The sequence below is a fragment of the Ictalurus punctatus genome, chromosome 15, assembly GCF_001660625.3.
Source record: "Ictalurus punctatus breed USDA103 chromosome 15, Coco_2.0, whole genome shotgun sequence".
NCBI classification, from domain to species: Eukaryota; Metazoa; Chordata; class Actinopteri; order Siluriformes; family Ictaluridae; genus Ictalurus; species Ictalurus punctatus.
Genome location: NC_030430.2, coordinates 4,206,439 through 4,231,188, shown reverse-complemented (window position 1 = coordinate 4,231,188; position 24,750 = coordinate 4,206,439). Strand labels below are relative to the sequence as shown.

The following is a 24,750-nucleotide window of genomic DNA, read 5'->3' as shown; positions in this document are numbered from 1 at the left end:
TATTAAATGTTTGTTTTAAATCTGTTTTATGCTACTTGTACAGTACTTTGGTTTCAACTTTTGTTGTTTTTAAATGTGCTTTATTACTAAACAAACTAAACTAAGCTAAACTAATCGTTTATTCTGTTCTGAGTCTTTTATCCCTTGAAGGAATTCATACAGCTCACACAGTTATTTAAAAAAAAAAAAAATCCCTCTACATTGAAAATAACTATTTCCACATTTCCATTGAGAACTAACTTGCCATGATGCCTTTCTTCCATGTGACGCAAACTGGGCTACCAACCGTCTCCTTACATTTCTGGCAAAATAAATAAATAAATAAATAAATAAATAAATAAAATCGCTCACTGGGTGAAGGCAATTTAGTTTCACCCAGTTTTACTGACATCTTTTGGTTGAGTGTTGTGTTTTTGTCCTTTTACTTGCATGGATTTATAAATGACGAAACCCCATATAGGGTTAATATGTGAAACAGAGCTTTGGTACAGAGGACAGTTAGAGGCAGTAGACTCATGGCTCCTCCTTCAGTGTTAAGGAAAACATTCCAGCCAGAGGAGAGAGCTAGAAAATTCGAAACCCTAGCAGTCGTTCCTGTTCATGGTCACTTCTTTGATCACTTCTGCAAAGACACATCTCCGGGGTTGTGCCCAAGGCAGACTGCAAACCTTTTTTCAGAGTCCTGGGACTGATAGAAGAAGAGTTCAAAGTGACCCACATCTGAACTCACCATGAAAGCGGGCTTCTTCTTCTTTTCTGTCCTCCTCAGCATGCTTGCTCAACTCTCTCAGGCCCAGTACCACTACCAGAACCTGATGAACTACCTGGAAAGCAGAATGGCTGCTCTGGAGGTAAGAATATATTTGCCAGATATATTTGCCCACCACACTTAGCTCAAAATACCAAAAGTATGCCGTCTGCAGTGATGCTATTTTATGTTTTCATCCATGTTCACTTTTCTAAAATCCATTTTGACCGAAGGATTTGAATTTATTTTCCATTCTTTCACAATTTATCGGTGAGGCAGTGAGCAGAATTACTACAGAGAGTCATTCAAAAAGAGTAACCAAGAATAATCAGAATGAATTGACCATGCTGTGATTTGGCAATGCATATCAATGGAATGGAAATTTCCTGCCTTTAGGGTTTCTTTAATAAATAATCATGCCAGCTCTACATGTTCAGACTGTAATCATTTTTTTTTTTAATGTAATCCATCCCAGACTCATGATTTGAACCAAAAACTTTCTTTTTGTCGTTCTTGCACTTTTAGCATACAACATTTATATTCAATACTGATTCCAAGCACAAGACATCAGTGTTTAATGTATGGGGATGATGTTTAAAAGACTTTAAGAGACTTTAACCGTTTAGAAAACCAACTAATCAGGGACAGTAAAGAATAACGGTTTAACAATATGTCACTTACTAACAGTGCACTGTGCAGTGCTGCATCGACACCAAAAATCCCATTCCACACCAGACATATGTGCTTACCGCAGCATACTGGTTATTAGTGAAATGGAGCATAATCACCTCCCTTATGCATTATTTAATTTATATGCAAATTATAGCATGCACATCACAAGTTTGCACACTATAAATGGTCCTGACTCTTGGGTATCAATATCTGTTTATACGTGCCAAGAGAAATCCGATGTTATTTGTTGTACTGTTATATCATCTTGATCCGGCACTTTATCTTCTAATGTGCCAATGTTAAGAAGTATAATTACTGGACTGAATAGATTAAGCATCCTGTGGTATTTTCTCAATTGATACATTTTCCACTCTCTCTGCCTCAAGGTGATAAAGTGTGATATTATTCGATAATTATACAGGTTTATTTCAGTCAAAAGATGAGTTAACTCATCTTTGAGCTGTTGATAAAGTTTTGGCATATATATATATATATATATATATATATATATATATATATATATATATATATATATATATATATATATACATACAGTATCTCACAAAAGTGAGTACACCCCTGACATTTTTGTAAATATTTGATGATATCTTTTCATGTGGCAACATTGAAGAAATGACACTTTGCTACAATGTAAAGTAGTGAGTGTACAGCTTGTGTAACAGTGTAAATTTGCTGTCCCCTCAAAATAACTCAACACACAGCCATTAATGTCTAAACCGCTGGCAACAAAAGTGAGTACACCCCTAAGTGAAAATGTCCAAACTGGGCCCAAAGTGTCAATATTTTGTGTGGCCACCATTATTTTCCAGCACTGCCTTAACCCTCTTGGCCATGGAGTTCACCAGAGCATCACAGGTTGCCACTGGAGTCCTCTTCCACTCCTCCATGATGACATCACGGAGCTGGTGGATGTTAGAGACCTTGTGCTCCTCCACCTTCCGTTTGAGAATGCCCCACAGATGCTCAATAGGGTTTAGGTCTCTAGACATGCTTGACAAGTCCATCACCTTCACCCTCAGCCTCTTTAGCAAGGCAGTGGTCGTCTTGGAGGTGTGTTTGGGGTCGTTATCATGCTGGAATACTGCCCTGCGGCCCAGTCTCCGAAGGGAGGGGATCATGCTCTGCATTAGTATGTCACAGTACATGTTGGCATTCATGGTTCCCTCAATGAACTGTAGCTCCTCAGTGCCGGCAGCACTCCTGCAGCCCCAGACCATGACACTCCCACCATCATGCTTGACTGTAGGCAAGACACACTTGTCTTTGTACTCCTCACCTGGTTGCCGTCACACACGCTTGACACCATCTGAACCAAATAAGTTTATCTTGGTCTCATCAGACCACAGGACATGCTTCCAGAAATCCATGTCCTTAGTCTGCTTGTCTTCAGCAAACTGTTTGCAGGCTTTCTTGTGCATCATCTTTAGAAGAGGCTTCCTTCTGGGACGACAGCCATGCCGACCAATTTGATGCAGTGTGTGGCGTATGGTCTGAGCACTGACAGGCTGACCCCCCACGCCTTCAACCTCTGCAGCAATGCAGGCAGCACTCATACATCTTTTCCCAAAGACAACCTCTGGATATGACGCTGAGCACGTGCACTCAACTTCTGTGGTTGACCATGGTGAGGCTGTTCTGAATGGAACCTGTCCTGTTAAACCGCTGTATGGTCTTGGCAACCGTGCTGCAGCTCAGTGTCAGGGTCTTCGCAATCTTCTTATAGCCTAGGCCATCTTTATGTAGAGCAACAATTCTTTTTTCAGATCCTCAGAGAGTTCTTTGCCATGAGGTGCCATGTTGAACTTCCAGTGACCAGTAGGAGTGAGTGTGAGAGAGATGACACCAAATTTAACACATCTGCTCCCCATTCACACCTGAGACCTTGTAACACTAACAAGTCACATGACACTGGGGAGGGAAAATGGCTAATTGGGCCCAATCTGGACATTTTCACTTAGGGGTGTACTCACTTTTGTTGCCAGCGGTTTAGACATTAATGGCTGTGTGTTGAGTTATTTTGAGGGGACAGTAAATTTACACTGTTACACAAGCTGTACACTCACTACTTTACATTGTAGCAAAGTGTAATTTCTTCAGTGTTGTCACATTAAAAGATATAATCAAATATTTACAAAAATTTGAGGGGTGTACTCACTTTTGTGAGATACTGTATAAACAACCATTTGTTTTGTATTCATAAATTCTCTGAACTATTGCATTGCACATTAGCATTAAATCCATCGGCACCATGGTGTGAATGGAATCGTTTGGAAAATAGCCTAGGAATTAAGGGAATAATCACATTCAATGATGGCTGGTGGTGCTATTAGATGGGAGGGTTAAAATCCAATCTTGATCAATAGCTTGACACTGAAGCTATTAGAGCTGAGCAATGCATTATACGTAACGGTCTCATCAATGGCATAATAAGAGGTGGGGGAAAATATTACACGTACATACCCACATGTCCTTGTAGATGAATGTGTTTTGTGTCATGCAGCAGAATCGGTTGCAGGTGCAGGTTGAAATGCTTTATTTTTCTAAAACTGTCTGACAAATCCAAAGTACAAGGCAAAGTCGTAGTCGTTATACCAGGCAAGGGTCAGGTGATCAACAAACAGACTATGACAGACAAGGTCAGGAAGCAGGAAACGAGACAAAGATCAAAACCATAAAAGTAATCACAGTAAGAAGGCTAAGTTCAGGAGAGCAAGCTACTCTGGGTGAAACCTCGCATTGAGTGAACGTTTACAGTCTGAATATATACTCTGTGTGTGTGTGTGTGTGTGTGTGTGTGTGTGAGAGTCAAGATGTGAGCGATCAGTAATCAGGTAGCTTGAGCATGACAATTAGCATGTGAGTTTGGTACTGTACTACTTGGTGGGCAGTACTGTAGGCTGCGATGCAATGTGGAAACTGTGGTACTTGGCGGCGATGTTTCTAGGCCCTGATGCGTCTTGGGAGTTGTAGTGTGACACCAATTCCAGCATTGATGTGACGGAAGACAAGGAGGAAGATTTCTTTAGATTTAAACTGTAGGCCAGAATGCCTTTTTTTCAAGTACATTTTGTTCCATGTCACTTGCCACAAGCACAGAACCAAAGTGCTTAAAAGTATGTGGATGATCTGTTGGGGACGTTGTAGACTAATCAACAGTTAATTGGTAAAACATGCTATACTTAATAATCATCAAGAAAAGCAAATCATGGGGTTGCTTAAAATGAGTCATGCTGTATGTCAACACTTCCTCAAATTAAAAGTGTAGTTAGTCGTATAAATAAATACTGCGGTAAAAGTTTAAGTACAGCTTTGAATTCTTCCTTCAAGCTAGAAAAGTGAAAACAATTTTCTCAAAGTATGAACGGAAAAGTAGTAGAAAGAGTCACAAATAAAAAGACATTCACCTCAAATCACACATTGATGTTAGTTATTGATGTTAAATTAATGAACCTTTCACCAAGGATCCGATTTGAGAAAACATTAGCTAAGCTAACTAACACTAGCTAGTCTCTCAAATGCTAGCTAGCGTGACAATACTAGTTGAATGCTAATAGCTTGCTGTCACAATACAAACTGCACATTGATAGACAAAGACAGACGGATTACAGTGATGTGTATTAGCTCTCATTTTTGCTAACGGATTTGTTATGATACTAAACCGTCGCATTATGACTTTACAAATGTATGATTATAGAGAACTGTAGTGTTTGAAAATGTAGTAAGTAAAAGTCAAAAGTATTAAGTAAAAGAAAAACTGGAGTACAAAACAGATACATGGAAAAGAAAAAAAAAGACTTTAATAGAGTAACAAATTAATTGTATATTTACCTCTGGTCAACACGACCCCAAAACAATAAGTGAATCTGCTTCATTTCTTTTCAACGGCATATTGACTTCAGTGAGATCCTCTTTTTTTAGCCTCGGATCACATTTTTAATCAAACACTTTAATCCTGACTAAACTTGCACCTACTTTTTGAAATAAAAGAGTAGACATAACATGACATGTCCTGAAAACTAGCCGCATGTTGTGACTAATATGCCTTTTATAGTCATAACATTTCACCAACCATTTTGTTTGTTTGTGTTCAGGAGCGTATTTCCTTATGGCATGAGCAGAACAACCGTTACAGCACCGACCTGAAAAAGTTCCGGCACCAGGCTGCAGATTTGCTGGAGAAACTCGGGAAGGAGCATGAGAAGCTGCGGGAGGACCTGGAGGGAGCCGGGGTGCGGGTGGACCGAGTGGAGAAAGAGATGGACTACATCGAAACCAAACATCCACCCAAACCTTGTGTCAAAGCAGCGGATAAAATGGTGGAACAAGAGCCTGTGGTGAAGGAGAGGAAGAAGAAAGATGAGTTTTTTGAGGTTTCAGGTGAGCCACTGAAAGTGTGGGGGAGTTGAGGAATTATTTTGATCATGTACCTTCGGTTTCAGTTCTGACGGTGTCTTGGCACATGGACCTTGACTATATTTAGCTACTCGTTAAATGCTGTACTGCTGTTGGCTGTAGATTGAGAAATTGGAGGGGGAAAAAAAATCCTTGCTACATTAGGAGACAGGAATTTCCATATGCTGAATTAAGGTTTTTATTATTGTTTGATAAGTTTTTCAAATTTGCTTATTTGTGTTACATACTAATAAATCTATGTTCAGACAGATATATTATTGCTAATCAGATTATCCAGTGTGTTGCAAACAATGTGCATTCATAAAAGTGGGGGGAAAAACAATTGTACATGTAAAATTTTTGAAGGTCCGGCTTGTTAAAATTCCAATTAAAGATCCAAATAAGCAACATGACTGAATAGTGACAACACTTTTAAGATTAGTGATTATTTCATGTATATGTAGTGGATATGTTTTGTTTCATACTGGTACTTCATGGTACCACTTTTGACTAGAGCCACAGAGCCTGATCAGATGAGAAGTCTTAAAGCTTCAATGTCCGGTTCATTTATTTTTTATCACTTCACTGATCAGACCGGAATGGATAAATGAAAAAACAACAAAACAACAACAACAATGGGCTGCCTAAGGTAAATAATTCACGCAAATGGCTGCAACAAGCGGCAATGGTGGATCTATTACAGAAGCCCTGATGGTTCATCGATCAGTTGTGGTACAGTATGTTAAAGTGTTTGGTTTGTCTGCTGAAATACTTTGCTGGCTCTGGATCCAGGCCAGGTTTTACCAGCTGACGACCCCTGATTTAGGGGAACCCAAAGCCCAAAACATCTTTTAAATGAGAACTGTTCACATGGTTTCTTCATTTTGCTATAAATCCTGTATACAAAGCTTAGCATGATCCTATCCCTAAACCAGACCATTAATTTATATCAGGAGATAAATAACATTTTCCGCTTTGCAGTATTGTTTTCTTAGCTATAACAAATCCAGATTTATTATGGCCAGGCCCATGTTGAGTTACATAGGAGAATATTGTTCGGTCTCCATATTTTTGTGTTCTAGATATTTTGACATCAACCGCTTTCCAACAGCTTTCTCATTCAACATTATAAAATACAGAATAAAAAAACAATCCAGGCTCACTCTGGTATTTCCTGCACACATCATTATTCATTACTCAATTTAGTAAAGCCTGGAAAGTGTCCATTAGTATCTGTGTGTTAGTTTGTTCTGGCATGTTGGTTATTTTGAGGAACAGGATCATGGCTTGTAGCACTGCTGGCCAGTACACAGGTCAGATGAGGTTCCATTCAAACTCAGCTTATATTAAAAAAGTCATTGATCATGTACTGAGAGCTGGATCATTCCAGCTGGTAATGGATGTTATGTTCCTCTAGGCTGCAGTGTCTTATTGATTCAAGGACAAAACAAAGAGGACAGCTGTGGTTAAGCCAGACTGCTGTATTTCCTTAAGATTTAGGCTCACTTTTCCCCTCGTAACTGTCACAAATCACCTTACATATGACACCTTTGCAACAGCTGAAGCCTTTAACAGTCCTCTACAATTTCTGGAAGTGTCTAAGCTGTGCTCTGAAGTGGCCTGAAAAAAAAAGAAAAGAAAAGTCTTTTCATAACTTGCAAGCAACTCCATGCTTTTAGGACCGTGAACAAAGTAGAGAAGCACAGAAATCTTGCTATAGAGTGGTAGATAATGCCCTTTTATGATCATTTCAGGGCTTCATCTATGCTACTTTCATCTTGACCTCATCTTTTTCTTTCTCAGTAGTTATGAGTAAAAAAAATAGTTTTAGGAAGCAAGGTTTTTTATTTTTATTTTATTGATTCTGGCTGCAAAATTCACTCCCTCGGGCTAGATGTGTACTTAAAAAGAAGTACACATCTGGTACGTGAAAAGAAAAAAAATTACAATATGAAATAAGTTTTCTTCCCGGTAGACTCTGGCCGTTAATATGCAAAAATGCAACTGGTCATATTACTGAGAAAACGCAAAGCAGAAACTTCACCCTGAAGACTGACTGTTACAAAGTACTGACACTGACTTCTTCCATAAATGTTAGCTAAATGTCTCCTAACAGAAAACTTCACTACATCGATTATAAAGATCAGTTTACTATTAGGCTTAGGTTATATACGTTTTAGAACAAACATGTTAATATAAACCTAGCACTTATATTACAGTCAGAACGCCTTTCAGATTTGAGAGTTCAGCAGCACTGTGGTATAAAAGCAATGATGGCATTCAGTATAATGCAAGTGATTTAACAACATGGTAAATGCATTTATAATGACTCAGCTTTTTACAATTCAAAAGGTCGTTAGTGTAAGTTTTCCACTGAACACTGACAGTGATTAATGTATTTCCTCACAGTTTGTGTCGACATCGTGTCAAGTATCCGTGCCATGAAGATAGTGAAAAGGCTGGGCAGCACCAAGGGGGTCTGGACTAAGGATGCCAGGACAGCAAAGGTCTACATCTTTAATGGAACTTCTGAGGACACTCTGTATGAGTTCCGCTCGGTAAAAGAGCTCTCTTCATCATCTGGCTTGTCCAAAGGCAAGCTGATAACCCTCCCCTCTGCATGGAATGGTACTGGCCATGCTGTCTATGATGGCTTTCTTTACTATGTGACTGAGAGGTCAGAGTTGCAGGTGATCAAGTTTCATCTGGAGAATAGCTCGTTGGTGGACAGTGCCGTTCTTCCAGTGCAGGACCAGGTTTCAGTGTACAGCTTCAATCCTGAGACCATGGTGGACCTGATTATAGATGAGGAAGGACTTTGGGCATTATACGCTGTTGGAGACACTATTAACCTGGCCAAGATGGACCCTGACACGCTGGACATCGAGCAGATGTGGGACACGGCATGCTCCAGAAACAATGCTGAAGCATCATTTTTTGTTTGTGGCACCCTCTATGTGGTCTACAACACCAGACCCCCCAGCCGCTCTAGAGTCCAGTGTGTATTCGATGTTAATGACATGGTAACACCCGGAGAATCTCCACTGCTCTATTTCCCTAGGCGCTTCGGAGCTCACTCCAGTCTGAAGTACAATCCTGTAGAGAAGCAGGTGTATGCTTGGGATGACGGTTATCAGATTCTCTACAGGATGTCCCTGAAGAAGAAGCTGTGGGCCATAGTGCCTCCTCCAGAGGAATAACTGCCGATGCAAAGAGACTACAGGAAAAAAAAACCTGACCAAAAAGATTGTACACTTACTGTATTAACACACCTTCAGAAATATAGAACTTTTGAATAACTCATATTTTATAAAGTTAAATATAAAAAATACGGCATTATTATGAGGCAAAACTTCATTGATCAGTGGTTAATACGGTGTTACAGTTGAGGACTATACTTATTTGTAGCATTTCTTATACGTTATAGGAAATCAAGCAAAGACATTGTGTCTTAATAGAAATTTCTAGAAAGTATACATGAGATCAGACAACTGTAAAACAGTAAATAAATAAAATTCACAGACTCATCAGTGCAGCTTCATTTTATAAACAAGCTATTAGATAATTAGGCACACGACTGAAATGTATACAATCATATTTTGGCTATTTGTTGGCACTAGAGAAGTTTCGAATTCCTGAACTTTCCACCCATAGCACCCATTTTTATTAAAATTGTCATTGGATTTCAGTTGACATTATTTATAGGTGTAATAACTTTGACAATGGTGGGTTGTGGTTTGTAAAAAAAAAACAAAACACTAACAAAATTAGAAAATGCTTCACGTTAATGCTTCACTGGCTCCATCATGGTTCTAGGGTAACATAAGGTTAGGAGGGGTAGCTAAACCAAAAGCCTCATACAGACATTACTTCATGGACACTACTTTGAGAACCATGGTTCTAGGATTATGTAAGGTTAGGTGAGGTGGCTAAACCAAAACCCTCATACAGACATTACTTATTAAATGATAAGTCATCCGACCTGTTTAAATTCGGGTCTTTCACTTATGTCAGTTGGGAAGAATGACATTGGAAAATTTCTTCTAATTGATTTCTAAGTCTAGGTACCACTTTATCGCAATGTCATTTATGATTTGTTCTCATGGTTGAGCAAGTCTCGTTACTCACATCAATCTGTGATGAAGTACAATGAATCAGAAGAAATGAAACGACTCATCCGACAACTTTATTTCTGCTTGTTGGAAATACAAGAACAGTTGTTCAACAGTTTTCTTACAAGTACAGTTTAGCAATATAAAATTGGAAAGTTGTTAAACTCACAAAGGAGAGAAAAAGAGGTTCATAAACTGCACAGACCATAAAGTAATTTGAACCCATTTCACAGATTCCACCTACAACAGGAACAGACTGTGTCTATAGTGCCGGGGCCTGAGGACATCATAAACATGGTTGGTACAGGTAGGAATCAAAACAGTACATCAAGTTGTCAAGTCATCAAACAGTTACCTGCAGTTATTCACCAAAATATTAGATCTATTTCTTTACATAGAAACATGTAAACCTCAACAGCTGTAATGTATGATGGCTGATGGAGGAGTTTTTCTTCTTCTATTTAGTATCTACTCTCAAACAGTGACAGCTAGTTTTCAGGGATTGCAATGAAAGATCTGGGAACTACAGTAATGTTCAGTACTTTTTAGGGAGTTCAGTCCATGTAGATTTATCACTTGTAGCACTTTAGCAGATGTTAAGTCCACTGTAATCCTACTTGGGTGAGTCCTGATTTAAAACACACAACAGCACTGGGATGTCTGCAGGATGACATCCAAAAAGGAAGTGTCTAATCTAATCTAATGCTGTTCCCATGTGTTCGCCACTCTAATGTCAAAGTTGCTTTAGATTTTAAAGCAAATCAGAACATCTAGAGTGACTTGTGTCCACACAGAGAGCACTGAACTCAATGTTACTCTATATAACGGTGTAGAACATAAACATGTGGTGGCCTGGGAAAACCCTTTGCATGGTGAAACTGACCTTTTCTAATATATATACTCTTCGCAAAAGTGGCATATTCAATATATGCAGATTTTGCCCCAACCAAAAAGCAAAAACATTTCATCTTTTATACAGACCCGCCAACCCTTAAGAGCAGTAAGGTGTTTGCGGGAGTTGGGGGCGGGGATGGGAGGGTATGATGTCGCATGACATCTTCAAAATAGTTTTTCACAAATCAACTGTCTAAGGTACAAACTTTAGTGCGTATGTATATACAGGGTTTTACGGTAACCACTAGGCACATGGGGTTGAACCCGCTGATGAGGGTTTTTAATTCACTTTCTAATTATCGTTACATTTAAATTATTTATATAGTACTAGATTTGGCACTTCATTATATTTTTATGTAGTCTTTTCCTGAAAAATGTTGTTTTCATCCAAAAAATGAAAGTCAAAGTTAAGTCAAATATACAGCTGACATTTATTTATTTGATTGTTTGTTTGTTTATTTATTTCACATTAATGAACTCAAAAAATTCGGAAGCGAGGGCGCATCTTTGAATCAAGAAAAATAACAGACATTTAGATAAGACCTCCTACTAATATGAGAAGAATGGAAGCCGGGTGGTGCTTCCAAAAGGTCAGTCAATATTGGAAGGTTCAAGAGACATATGCAATTGTCAGTCATTCGTCAAACGAAGACTGCCCTTTTGGCGTATTTCTGCGTGATAACTTATAGCAGTTTACTCTGGTGTTAAAATGTTTAAAGGTCCTAGGGCAAAATGTGTGAAGGTCGGCAGGTCTGTTTTTGGCGGTTCACCAGAAATCGGCTGCAGCAAGATCTGACAGCTTTTCCCAGACTGCCACACAAATAGGATCATATCATATTATATTACAGTCAAAACAAGAACATCAGTTATGGCATTAAAATATGAAAACATCAAATCACAAGGACAAATATAAGTTCGTTTAGGTTTTTAGGTAGAACAAGTTTGAAAAATGACTTGATGGGACAATGTACAAAATGCCAAATTGTAAGGAATTCAACCATTAGAATTTTTGTTCCCCCTTTAGATCAGTCTGTACAGGATTTCGTGGCCAAAAATTTATGATTTTGCGTTTTTTCCCCCTCAAAATTTGCGACGCAACTTGCAGAGTTTTTTGTGGGTTTTTTTGGGAAAACTACTTGAATTGGCGAAATTGCAATTGCAAGAAATTGTTTTACGCGGTCTTTCGCAGTGATGTTTGTTGGTAAATGAGACCTTTTAGCAGTACTCATGTTCCACGCACGTGAATAGAAGAGGGATTTGGCTGCATGTGTGTTGTGATGAGGTCACATGACGCATCTTGGCCCAAATCTGTGGAAAATCTGCGTAATTTTTAAAAAATTTCAAGCTCCTGCTTGCTTAATTTTGTGTTCATTTCTGCGATTGCAAAATCTCGAAATCCTGGAGGGACTGCTAGATGGTTCTGTATTGTAGGTTTTAAGGTCCTGGTTTTATTTTTTATCACTCTGTGCTCTTATCAGATATGACATTTGTCACAATTTAACATGAAATGCCATCAAACATCTATTCCATGGTTTTAATCACACCTGGAGCATGAATAATCAGCTGTATTAAGTGTAGTGTGCTACAGTAGGTAGAGTGTGTGCTAGAGAAGAAATGCAGCTCACCTTCATAGCAAAAGTTACAAGTATTTCAATTTGCCTTTGCCTGCATGCATCTTTTTCATTGTGAGCGCCTCCATTGGCTGAGTGCTTCGAAACTGCTGTGTTCTGCATTTTTTATTTATTTATATTTTTTTTACCAAGGAAGGAATCATAAAAGGGACTCAGCAGTATAAAAAGAAATGTGTTTGTTAAGCATGGCAAATACAGTCAACAGCCAAGTTATTATAGCAATAATGAATAAATCCCTTATATTTAGAGCACTTGTTGGTAAACTGCTGGAGTGCACAATGCTTTGTGAGGAGCTGAATTGGCCTCTAAAATTTGTTATGTGTGTAATTCATAACACTCAGGCGTCAAATATCCTAATTCATACTTGATTCATAATTAAGTACTGCACTGAGATTGAACAGTTGGTCATCTAGCGATCTTCCTCAGAGGAGTGATTTGTATTTAGATAGTTTTGTTGCTCCACACTTTAATTACATTACTGTACAGGAATTTTGGTTCTTCATTTTGTGCTCCTAAAGGTTTCCTTTGTGAACCGTCTAAGTTTCATTGTATGCCCTTAATATTTCTGTATAAAATCTGTTTCCAGTGCTGTACAGTATATCAAACAAACTGATGACAGAATCATTGAACACAACTGTTGATAAACTGACAGCAAAAACCAGATTAACATGAACTTCAACTATAAAACTACATCTTTAGCAGAAAGTTCAAAATGGAGTTCAAAAACTACAGAGAGACTATTGAGAACATGAGTACTAACGTACTGACTAACATTAGTTAACTAAATGTGTGTGTTCATTTAACAGAGATAAATGTATAGTTTTCTATTCTATCATCCACCAATCACACCACGCCAATCTTAAAATATCTCTATCTGGAGGTCTTTAGACAGTAAGGAAAGCACTTGAGATCATTGTGCTCTGCTGAAATTGGCAGACACTTCTTTTGTAAATGACATAATTAACACGACATCAATAAAGCTCAGGGTGGCTATTGTAAAAGTCTCAGCAACATCAGTGTTAAGTCTGATTTTCCTTTCCAAAAGAATCTGGAGAGGTTTATTCATATATAACAGCCGACAATTCATTTTCCTCCTCTACTGTTATCAGTTCTCACTGCCTTAGATTGAGTCCTTTTTTCATTTTGGTTTGAATCATCCTCCCTTTAACTGCTCAGACAGTCGCCTCTCGGAGATAAGCTCATCCCTTTTTTTTTTTCTGCGTAGTGAGCGCTGAGTAATGTGATCATCTTGCAAGGAAAGCGTCAACCTCTTGAAGTGATTCTTCCGCTAATGCCATGGTCGGATTTCGTCCACCTTTTGAAGGAAGGAAAAGAATTCTTCTGCTGTACCAAAAAGGTGTCGCGTTTCATGAACGATTTGTGCTCAAAGGCCTCCAAGAACTGACTGTCAAACAGGGTTCGGACTCCAGAGATTTTAGACAAATTCTGCAAGAATTGGAGCTTAGAAGCCCTGGAGAAACCGAGGAGACCTGGAGATGGCAGGGATTTTTATGTTCTGGTTTTGTTTTTTGTTGCTTTTTGTTTTTTTCTTTCCTTGGACACACAGACAGACAGCAGGAAAGGGAGCCAGGCCTTCTGGGTCACATGTGGTTCTATTCAAGGGCTGGCGGGTGCTTTGGGGGAAGGGCATGAGCCCTGACTGTCAAAACTAGCCGTCCTGGTTTTCCACTGGAAAAGAAGCAAAAAGCAAGCAAGTTGTGAGAACAGTGGAAAGGAAGCAATCACTACCCCATTCTCTCTGAAACGCAAGACATTTGTGAGAGGAAACAAAATGCAAGAGTGATCCATTAAATATTAAAGCCATTATCTTTTACAACCTTTCTTACAGGATAGATTGCGTTTGTATATATAAATATATACCATAACATTAGACACGCTCACTAAATTATCCGTATCAAGTGTGGAAGCAGATCTTCAAAGAGCCCAGGCACGGACTGAATCATAATCATGAGTCGAGGGTTTTTTTGTTCTGTTTTGTTTTGTTTATGGAATACATTATTCCCACTCATTACGAGTAATTGCACTTCCACCCTTCCACGGTTCCACTAGATTGAAATAAATGTACAGTATTTTCCATGAAGGAAATCAAAAAGGAGCCAAACCTCTTTTTCTGATTTCTTGGACTCCAGCAAGGGGTGCCAGTGTGCAATGGGTTTGCGTGGGTATGCAAGCATCTCATTCCAGTGGTCCCTGCCGAGGCCCTCGGCTCCGCACCCGACACGGTTCACGCCAATGATCTCGTTATGACCCACCCTGGAAAAGGAAGGAAAGGATAAGCATGTACACACCCTGTGTAAAATGTATACCAGTTAATTAGCCTTTATTACTGAGAAAATCAATCAGGTGTATTATAAATATAAATTAGCTAGTGTATATTTTTAATGAACGAATGAATCACCATTTCTACCATAGCCCTGATGAACGCTCTGGTCACAAGGTGGTGATTCATTTTCTATAACAGCAGCTCTGGCAATAGTCCCAGCTGCAAGGTTTATGTTAATGCACCCATTATAATACATATCGTTTCTATAGTAACAAGGACTTGTATGGTGGACGCTCCACATACTTTGATTTTTATTATTATTTTTTTAAAATCAAAAGACGTGTATTCTCATTGATATGATGATATTTTCTGTAAGGAGTCTTTTCTTGGAAGGAATCTTTAGTGTCAGTGCTTTTTAACAGTCGGAGGTAAAGCTGCGAATTTAAGTTTTCCAACACAGGAAAATCTCCAGCGTGGAGGGCTTTGAGTTTTGTGGGAAAGAATTTTTTTAAAAAAAGACTGGTCATGGAAATACTGTTTACAGTCTATACTATAATGTAAGTGATAACACGACAAGCTTCACAGACATTCCACTACATTAAATGAAGTTATTAACAAATAAATATAATAAAAGTTACTAACATATAAATATAAATATAATCTCATTAAAACTTATGAACACAACATATAAATGTAGACATTGTGTTGCCGTATAAAGCAGACATCAAATACAAATGTTCAGTCATCTGTTGTGTTTAATAGGTGAAACTGCAATTAGTAATAAATCTATATGTAATGTGCTTTTGCTATATAGTACCCTTACTTGAGTCCAAATATCATGCAAGCTACAATAACATTTCAACATCTGTATAAACAGGGGCTTCCTGTGACTACCACTACCTTCTCCTGACCTTTTCTCCAGAGCTTAATGTGAGTATAATGTGAGTATATGTGTCACTCTCTATCTTTCTCTCTGGCACACCGTCTCTTCCCTCGTTCTCTCGGACAATCTGGGACTAAAGACACAAACTCTCTGAGCAAAACAAAATGAAAGGTCAGAGCGCATTAAGTCCATGTTTGCGTGCTCTAAACTGAAATTGAACAAATTATACACAATAAAGTCATTATTGAGCTCTCAGCATCAAAAACGAAGGAGTTTATGCTAATAGACATCGCCTTTCTGGATCAAGGACCATCAATTTGTGTTTCGGGGTTATCTGATGCGATCTATTCACACACAGACACACACACACACACACACACACACACACACACACGCAGGACATCTCAAGAACTATGCTAGGATTTGAAAAACAAGGCAAGCTATTTTTTAAGTTGTTATTTTAATTTATTACTCTCCATTGTTTCAATAACTTATAAAGGGCTAGCATGATCTGCATGACATTTACTCATTCTCTGCAAACCTCATAATTTTTTAGAACAGTGGTTCTCAAAGTTGGGTTCAGGTGCAATAGCCAGGGGGTCTGTGATTAAAAAACAAAAACAAAAAAAAACCCCCCAGTTACAGTTTAACATTATCAAAGTTACAACATTTATTATTGAGATCTCATAGTTCTTAGACTGTTTGATAGGGGATTTGAATTGAATAGGTTTAATCCAAATATCAGTAAATCATAAACAAGTAACTTAGAATTAATGTCAATTTGGATTTAATGTTTGATGTTGGTGGAAGGTTCACGAATAGGAAGCTCTACGGCTCTAGGAAATATTATTGACAAAATATCATTGTTGAAATTTGATTTACAGTTAATGGGTCTGTGGTTGCAAAAACAAAATATAAACATACATGATATTACTTTGGCAAGTACTTGCCTATCTCTTACCTCCCAAGTAAGGAATAAAACATGACAGGGGTGTGGTGTTAGAGGAAAATAATCCACGACAAAGCGGAGATACTGTTACAAACATGAAATGGATTATTTAACGTATTATTTATTAACGAATGACATGTTGTGCTATTTTAACCGTACATAGTTATATTTACTGTTGTGGAACATCCATGAGACATGTTAGCTCTTGTAATCACTTAAAGTATAACAACTAGAAACAATCATTTCTTCATCAGGCTCTTTTGCCCGCCTCTCTCCTGAAGTTAATATATGAATTTAAATTTGTGTCAGAAAGACAGAGACACTATAAGACATTTTTTTCACTGTAAGACAAAAAAAAAGCATCCTGACATATTACTGAGAAACCAGGAAGTGCAAACTCATCTGTCTTGAAGACTCTCCCGTTGAAGAAAACCTACTGACCTTTACAAAGCAGTGACACTGGAGACTCCTTCCATAAATCTCCTTACAGAAAATGTATTAATGATTTTAACAAAAAAAACCAAATGTTTATTATTAGCCCTAGTTTATGTAGATCATTTGATTTACAAGTCCCTGTGAATGAGCTGTTACTGTAGAAACAATAACTTATTAGAATGAGCACATTATAAAGCAAAGTTTTATTAATCAACACCTTCTGATGTGAAAATTCAATGTATGCATTTATACTGTACTATGTGCAGTATACATATATATACACAACGCTAAACCTTGAACCCTGAGTTTGCATGAGTTTCACATACAGGTCGTAGTCCATGACGGAGATGTGCAAGCTGACTTGGTCCATGTTCTCTGGGGGGATGTCGAAAATGATGGCTTCATTGTAGGTGGGGTTGAGTGTGTTCTTTTTGATTGTGGTCTTCTTCTTTTTCAACCGCTTCCCATCACAAATGAGAGACACTTTGACGTAGGGATCTGTACAACCACAGGTATATGTTACTCTCATTTGTACCGTTATAAAACAATTAGCAAATCATGTGCTGTGCTATCCTCTTTGCGAAATCCTGGTATTCATTTTTCCTAACATAAAAATGAAGGAAAATGAAAAAACGTTGGTTATAGCTGATGTAAAGGACCTACAGCTGAACAGATTGGCACCGCAATCAATGATATTGAGTCAGTCCAATATATAATATAATATAATACAAAACAGCAGTCAAACACATCTGCTTTTTTTCACTCATATGATGCAAATGTCTTTTGCAAATATGTTTAAAATGCCTGAAAATAAGAATTTGTTAATGAATTAGTCCCAGCCTCTGAACTTCTGATGTTTTTTATATAACAAACTTGACCAAGATAGCTTGATCAAAAGCTTAATAATTAACTGATCAGATGGATCAAGTGTGTCAGCGTTAAGCGGGAAGCTTGAACTGTATGTGGCAGGAGGTCCCAGGGACTGAATTTGAGAAGGCTTGGTCTGTAAGTGTGAATTGTTAAGACTACTGATATACAGTTTGGGGTAAGTATTTCACTACAGATGACTAATTACTACTTTAAAATTGTAATCTGATCACATTACTGATTACTGCATGTAAAACGTTATCAGATTACTAATGACTTTACTTTCACATTACTTTCAAAACCTATCAAACCTACAAAAATACACTACAAAGTGAAACTCATAGTTCTTTTGGTCATTTTAGTGCGCGTCAACGTATGACATGATGAGAAAAAGTTGGACTTGCCTCGTCATAACACATGCCTCGGGTGTTGTCAGTGTTTGTAGAACGACCAGACGGATAAAATATAAAACTTTTCTAACTAGGCTAGTTTGGTGTCGCTAGACAAGGGGAGGCACAACTAATTACATTACTGTGCTATCAGAAAAAGTAATTAGAATACATTAATGCATTACTTTGTAGTGCGTTATACCCAACTCTCCTGATGAACCAACTTAGTATTCAGAGCGAGCCACTGAGATTGACTGCTTTATTCGACCAAGCCGTACAATACGGTCCACTATCATTACTGCATACTGATTTCCAACTTTCCGATCAGTGGGAGATTTGTATGATTTATTATTTTTGTACATTAGTCAGGCACAAAACTACTCTCAGCTCAAGCGGAACAAATTTGATGGGGACGTTTGATAGACACCAAATGTGCTTGGGGCACATTTTACTAGCCTGGGTTTACTGTGTGTGAATTAAATTTGCCAGTGACATCAAACATTTTTTTTTTCAGTGGAGCTGCGCACTGTCAAATATTGCTGCCATTTTAAATCGTTATATAATGAGATGTTTGGTTTTTTATATTCATTGCTTTGAGCTCATATTGAATGCCACGATATATTTGCTTGTGAGACATGGTGTGTTGGAATACCAGAATAGAATTTGCCCTATATCAATTGAGTTAAAGCAGCTAGGAAATATTTTTTTAAATAGATTTTGAAAAGTATATCATGGGGCATTTATGTTCCTGAGTGCTGCAGGGAGATTATTTCAGTCAAAGTGAGGTTTAATAGATGTGAAACAATTTAATGAATAAAGCACAATTAAATTACTCTTTTACGTAAGAAAACTCTACCTGAATATCCTGTGATGTCCATGGCCTTGAGGTTCCTGCACTTGATAACAGTGAGTGTAAGTCTTCCAGCTGTAGGCAGGTAGCACAACGAGAACATGATCTCCCCAAGGTCCACGCTCTCCTGTCTCACACACAAACAATGTGTCAGTGTACTAAAAAAAAATCAACCTGTGGAAACACTGAATGAGCAGGAAAAGTGAGAACAAGCTGACTCAGTGAACTTTTCGCGTGACAAAAACTGAATTTTATACTTTCAGCAACAACAAAAAGCTCACAGCAAAATAATTTCTATTCATTAATAATGACCTAAAACGTCAGAGAAATAAATAAATATCATGCGTATGACGACTTTAAGAAACTTCTCTCTTCTTATAAGCAACAATATGCTATTCTGGGAATGTAGAATGATTATTATTAGAAATGTAGAGCTCCCTTAACAAACATCGTTTACTGCATTAGTTAATATTAATAATATCCATGACTAAAATGTGTGCTGCCTGGAAAGACTGTTCACATGGTGACATTTCTAGTATATATACACTGTAGTTCTGCTGAAATGATACATTTCTCTAGCTTTTTGAAGTCTGGTGACCACCAAAATGAACAAAGGAGTGAACAAAATTGTGCATTGTGACTATGGCTCAGAAGCATCACAGACGTTTTAACAGTCGGGATGTGATTACAAAGTGAATTGGTTAGGCTTATGTTCATTTCACCCGAGGTCCGGTTGCAGGGGGTGGCAGGGAGAAGTCCCTGCCACGGCTCTGCCATCAGGAGACTTTCTAGGGTTAAAGGAGCGAAACGTTGTTGAGTGGTGGTACCAGTTGACCTATGAAATATGGAACCAGTGACACTGAGCATGCATTAACGGTGGCAGTGGGGCTTGCTATAGCCTTAGTCATTGGGAAGGTCTGTATGGCTCTGGTAGTGTTAAGCAATCATGCCTGAGTGGAGGCATGTAACAGAAGGAAACCATATGGAACCACTGGCACTGAGTATGCATTAATACTACCTTTTAGGAGCCTCAATCGACATATGACCAGTCTTTCAGCCCTAGTCTGGTATTTATTCGCAATTGATATCATGTCATAGAGATGGATTTGAAGTTATGGCAAAAGACCTCGCTAGCCTATTGACACATCAATTTAAAAATATTCATTCTTTTTCACACACCAGTTGTATGTCCTTTTTCGATAATCAATTTATTATCAATTATAATCAATAAGAAGTGATTTTTCATTAAAATAATTCATTTCAGTCACTGACTTTTAAATCGATGCATCAGTCCAAATAGTCTGACTGTTACACCCCTATTAAAGTTGATAAAAGCATGGCATTCACTGTTATGAAATCCCAATTAGATAGATGTTTAGGCCGGCTGCTTGTTTCCGCCATCACATTTGCAATATTCTTAGCCAATGTGATCTCTCCAGGAAGATATATATAACTTGCCATACAAATAAGTTGATATAAATTAGCAAAAATACAATTTCAGTATGTTCCTAATTGTTGATCATTTATTGAGCTCTGGTCTCCAAGTGGAAATATTAGAACTTGTTTGTCAGCCTTACTTCTGAATTTTGCCAGTTAATAATCACAGATATGTTCATTAAAGTGTTGGTTCAAATTCAATATTGTACACTTCTTTTTTTGTATGAAAAGTAATTAATGCAGGGGTTGATTATTTAGCTTATATTCATCTACGTCATTTGGCAGACACCCTTATCCAGAGCAACTTACATTTATCTCATTTATACAACTGAGCAGTTGAAGGTTAAGGGCCTTGCTCAAGGGCCCAACAGTGGCAGCTTGGCAGTGCTGGGATTTGAACTCACGACCTTCTGATCAGTAGACCAACGTCTTAACCACTTCTTTGTGGTAAAGCTATGCTGAAGTTCATTGCTTTTAATAAAGAGATTTAGTAGAAACATTCATCTAAAGGGTTAGCGTATTTTAATTTAGAACATCACTATTATGTTGTGCTAGTACTTGTCCTAAATTAAGAACTCAACCCAGTGATTTATTATCTGTGCATAATAGTAGATGTTTTTGTCTATGTGGATCTTAAAGAAATCTAATCTGGAAGAAATCTGTTTAAATTAACCTTTTCCTCACCTTACCTCACTTTGAATACAGGAAGATTTAGCTAAAGCTTGTTGTTTTAAAAACCACATCAAGTAATGCACGTGTTAGTTTTTTTGTGGTGAATTAATGCTGACGTTCATCATCTTTTTCCTCAACTCACCCCTCTTTGAATATAGGAATATTGAGCTTGGTTTTTTTCCCATGGCTCACACGCACTCTGTCTCATCTGCATCATTAAAGCAGCAGTAGCTCTACTTTTCTGAAGCATACTCTTTGTTTGTTTCTTTGTCAGATTCACTTTCAAACTGGGAATAATTTGGCAATCAGACATAAGTATAACAATTCCGTGACTTATACGTATGTGATTAGGCTCTGGGAACGTTTTAAGTGGGTATCTGCCGCTTGGCACTTCTGACTGTGACTGCCAGGTTGACTTTAATAGGCCTGTGACTCATTGCTGAGGTCTGAGTGGTGGGCTGTTTGGACAGATACCGCCACCCTGGCCAATTAGCTCTTATACCTCTCTAAGAAAAGACGCCACCCCAACTGGGCACTAATTATCCATCAATACTGCTGAACATCTCTGACTTCTTGTCACTACACAGCCTTGGCAGGTTAGCTATCACTTCCTCAAAGCTATTCCAGGGTTCGAGCGAGGTCAAAAAAGAGACAAAAAAAACAAACAACCCGTCAGTGACAGCTTTAGACGACGAGCTCACCAAAGCCTGTTGGGATGCTAAGCGTGTAAGATGAAGAGGAAGGGCTGTTATTTAGCTAAAGTGCCTGAGTCAGTCTCATCCTGTCCACAGCATTAAGACTGGCGGAAACTATAATCACTTTAAATGAGCCGGCTAAGCCACACGGGGATGGACAGGGTCTCTGACTCTTCTCCTGCTGTGGCTTAACGTCTCTCTGCATGCGAAGGTGATTTGCGTAGCATTAATGTGTGCACAAGGATGCTGTTAAAAGCTGCTTGAAGAAAGCACCAATAGTCACCCTTGAGAATGAATCAATGCAAAAGAAAAAAAAAGTATCTAGAAAGTAACACTAAGTACACTTTGCTCAGACAGAATGTGAGTTACTGAATAATACAGCTAATTACTAATGCTGATTAATCACAAGAGACTATGGTAAAAGACATATGTTCAGGTGTGCTGTAACAACCAACACTGAAGAATTTAACTTTCTAAAGGCTGCTGGGATTTTACATGGAGTCCATTCAGAAATGCTTTTGTTAGTGGAGAGTGAATGTGAGACTAACAGGAGGTTTTTTTAGGATTCAGTCAATGTTAATATGAATTACTAACATACAATAAGTTAAGAAATCTTACTTTAATCTTCAGAATTGAGTTCATGTGTTAATGTTAATTAGAGTCATGTGTTTTCTGTTGATGAGACCAGTTACTGTGAAACAACTTGTTGAAATGGAGAGAATAAAGTTTTTATTTGCATTTCCTTCAGAATTGAGGAATTAATTATTATTCATTTAAAAGAAGGAATAAAAGGCAGAACTATCGGTATCGGTATTGGCCGATATCACTCTGAATAATCGGTTATCTCTACTTTCTTTCCATGTCCAGAGTTAAACATGGCACCACACACCTATTATATACACTAACAGTTATTTGTGCTGTCCATACTTTCTTTAACAACATGTTTACTCTTTTTTTTTTTTTTTTTTTTTTATGAAATAAATCTTTGCAGAAAATATATATTTAAAAATGGTGTGCTTAAAGACTTACCACAGTGCTAGCTTTGTATTTTAACATTTTAATTGTAAGACCGAGAAAAATTCTAAATCATGCTTTTAGTGCACTATCCTTTGTTAACGGTGCAATTGTTGATTTTTTTATTTTTTTTATTTTTTTAAATTCTTACTTGTACAAATATAAATAATGGTTTAAGCCATGACCCAAGGACAAAATTTTATGTGGCTGAGCAAAGCCATTTGGAAAACTGACATCCGGTCTGGAGTACTTAATTGTGTTTGGATGGGCCTCGCATTAGTCATTTTATAGACACTCTACGGGCCACTGTTGATCCTGGGGTAGAGCTTTGTGGACATGGGTAGGAATTGGGTGGGGGGACGGACGGACGGTGGATTTCAAGGAGATAAAAAAAATCATTCAAATGTCTAACCCACCTACTTAACTGTTAGAAAGCTACTCTTGAAAAAAATCTTACCTAATGCACCTTTCAATGGAAAACCAAATGCAGGTAGAAATTTACATTCAAATGTAGCTCGCCAATTTGGCATCATGTCATTTTGCCACCCACCCTGAAAATGTGGCTATACGTATGTTGCGCATTTATATAGAAACCCGTATTGTCATCTGTCCCTTTGGTGATCACATGATTGTGTTGTGCAATATATGTGTATTCTTTTAGGTGACCCCAAAGTGGAACAGTGCAGACAGATTTATAAGGACTTCAGTTTGCTGCTGCTTACACACATAATGGAAAGTGACAACTGTTTTTTTTTCTATTGTTGTTTTGTTTGTGAGTGTTGACAGAAAATGCCCTGAATGCAATGCCATAAGAGAAGTGTCCTTTGAGCCTTTGCAAGGGTCTAAAATGCCAAACACATTATGCTTTCCAGCTTGTCAATGAGCTAATTCATGATGAAACAGTCACTGTAATGAACATGAAGCCATATCAAAGCTGTCTAATCCCAGGCTTCTGCTGGACTGCGTGTCTCGTTAAATCTATTGCATCACCGCTTCTTGTATAATTGAGTGCAGTAAAGTTTTTTTTCCCCCCTTCTCTGCTAGCATCAATTACAGTTCTGAGCATGAAAAACACCAGAGCAATTAGTGCCACCAAACACAGAAACACATTTATTTCACATGTCTTGTAGAAACAGAGTTATTTTTGTTGCAGGAAATCAGTCTAAAAGACTCAACAAGACATTTGTTCCTTCTTCAATCTTGTCGAGCTTTTCCTCAATCCATACATCACTGAGGAACTTTCCTTCATATGTACTTGAGTTCATCCCATTAAGCAACTAACTGAGTGTAAAACAGCATGTTGTCTTAAACGCCCGCCAAAGCAATCTCCAAGATAAATGTAAGCATGCACTGTTTGCGGTCTGTGCATCACTACCAAGGAAACTTTCTGCGATTGACAGGTTTTAATTAATTAAACACCGTGTCACAGGTGGGATTACTTATGACTCTTCTCAAGGATTTCTCATGCACTCTCTGTCTGACAGTTTTAATATAACCACAGTATGTCATTTACAGTATATTTAAATTTATGTCTTGGACTGTATATACACTGAAAAAAATATGGCATGACATTTGATGTTCATTAATTAATTAATGAACATTTCATGATTAAATAATTACTTCGTTAATTCATCATATTGTCCCTTTAAAGTCCACAAAAAGAGGAGACAGCATTTTAACATGAGACACTGCTTATCTCACAGATGGAAGTGTTCACAGATAATAAACACTTACTTAAAGTGAGCTGTAAGTGTATGTGTGCACAGTCAGCTTATCCTTCAGCTTCCTTTACAGGAGAGCACACT

At 37.9% G+C, this 24,750-nt stretch overlaps 2 protein-coding genes across 2 annotated transcripts in view; one reads left to right on the top strand and one right to left on the bottom strand.

Annotated features, from left to right (window-relative positions):
• The first annotated feature begins 528 nt into the window (after positions 1-528).
• olfml3a (olfactomedin-like 3a) lies at positions 529-9,360 on the top strand. The gene is made up of 3 exons (XM_017487863.2): positions 529-851; positions 5,533-5,818; positions 8,243-9,360. The coding sequence occupies exons 1-3, from the start codon at positions 732-734 to the stop codon at positions 9,031-9,033; spliced, it is 1,197 nt and encodes a 398-aa protein (XP_017343352.1). The 5' UTR covers positions 529-731; the 3' UTR covers positions 9,034-9,360.
• A 637-nt stretch (positions 9,361-9,997) lies between these two features.
• Positions 9,998-24,750, bottom strand: part of syt6a (synaptotagmin VIa) — an 82,510-nt gene continuing 67,757 nt past the window's right edge. The window contains exons 4-7 of the mRNA XM_017487861.3: positions 19,134-19,254; positions 17,348-17,519; positions 14,594-14,744; positions 9,998-14,159 (exon numbers count right to left, since the gene is read on the bottom strand). Of these exons, the coding sequence (XP_017343350.1) occupies positions 14,088-14,159; positions 14,594-14,744; positions 17,348-17,519; positions 19,134-19,254 (516 nt within the window). The 3' untranslated portion in view covers positions 9,998-14,087. The remainder of the gene's footprint in view (positions 14,160-14,593; positions 14,745-17,347; positions 17,520-19,133; positions 19,255-24,750) is intronic.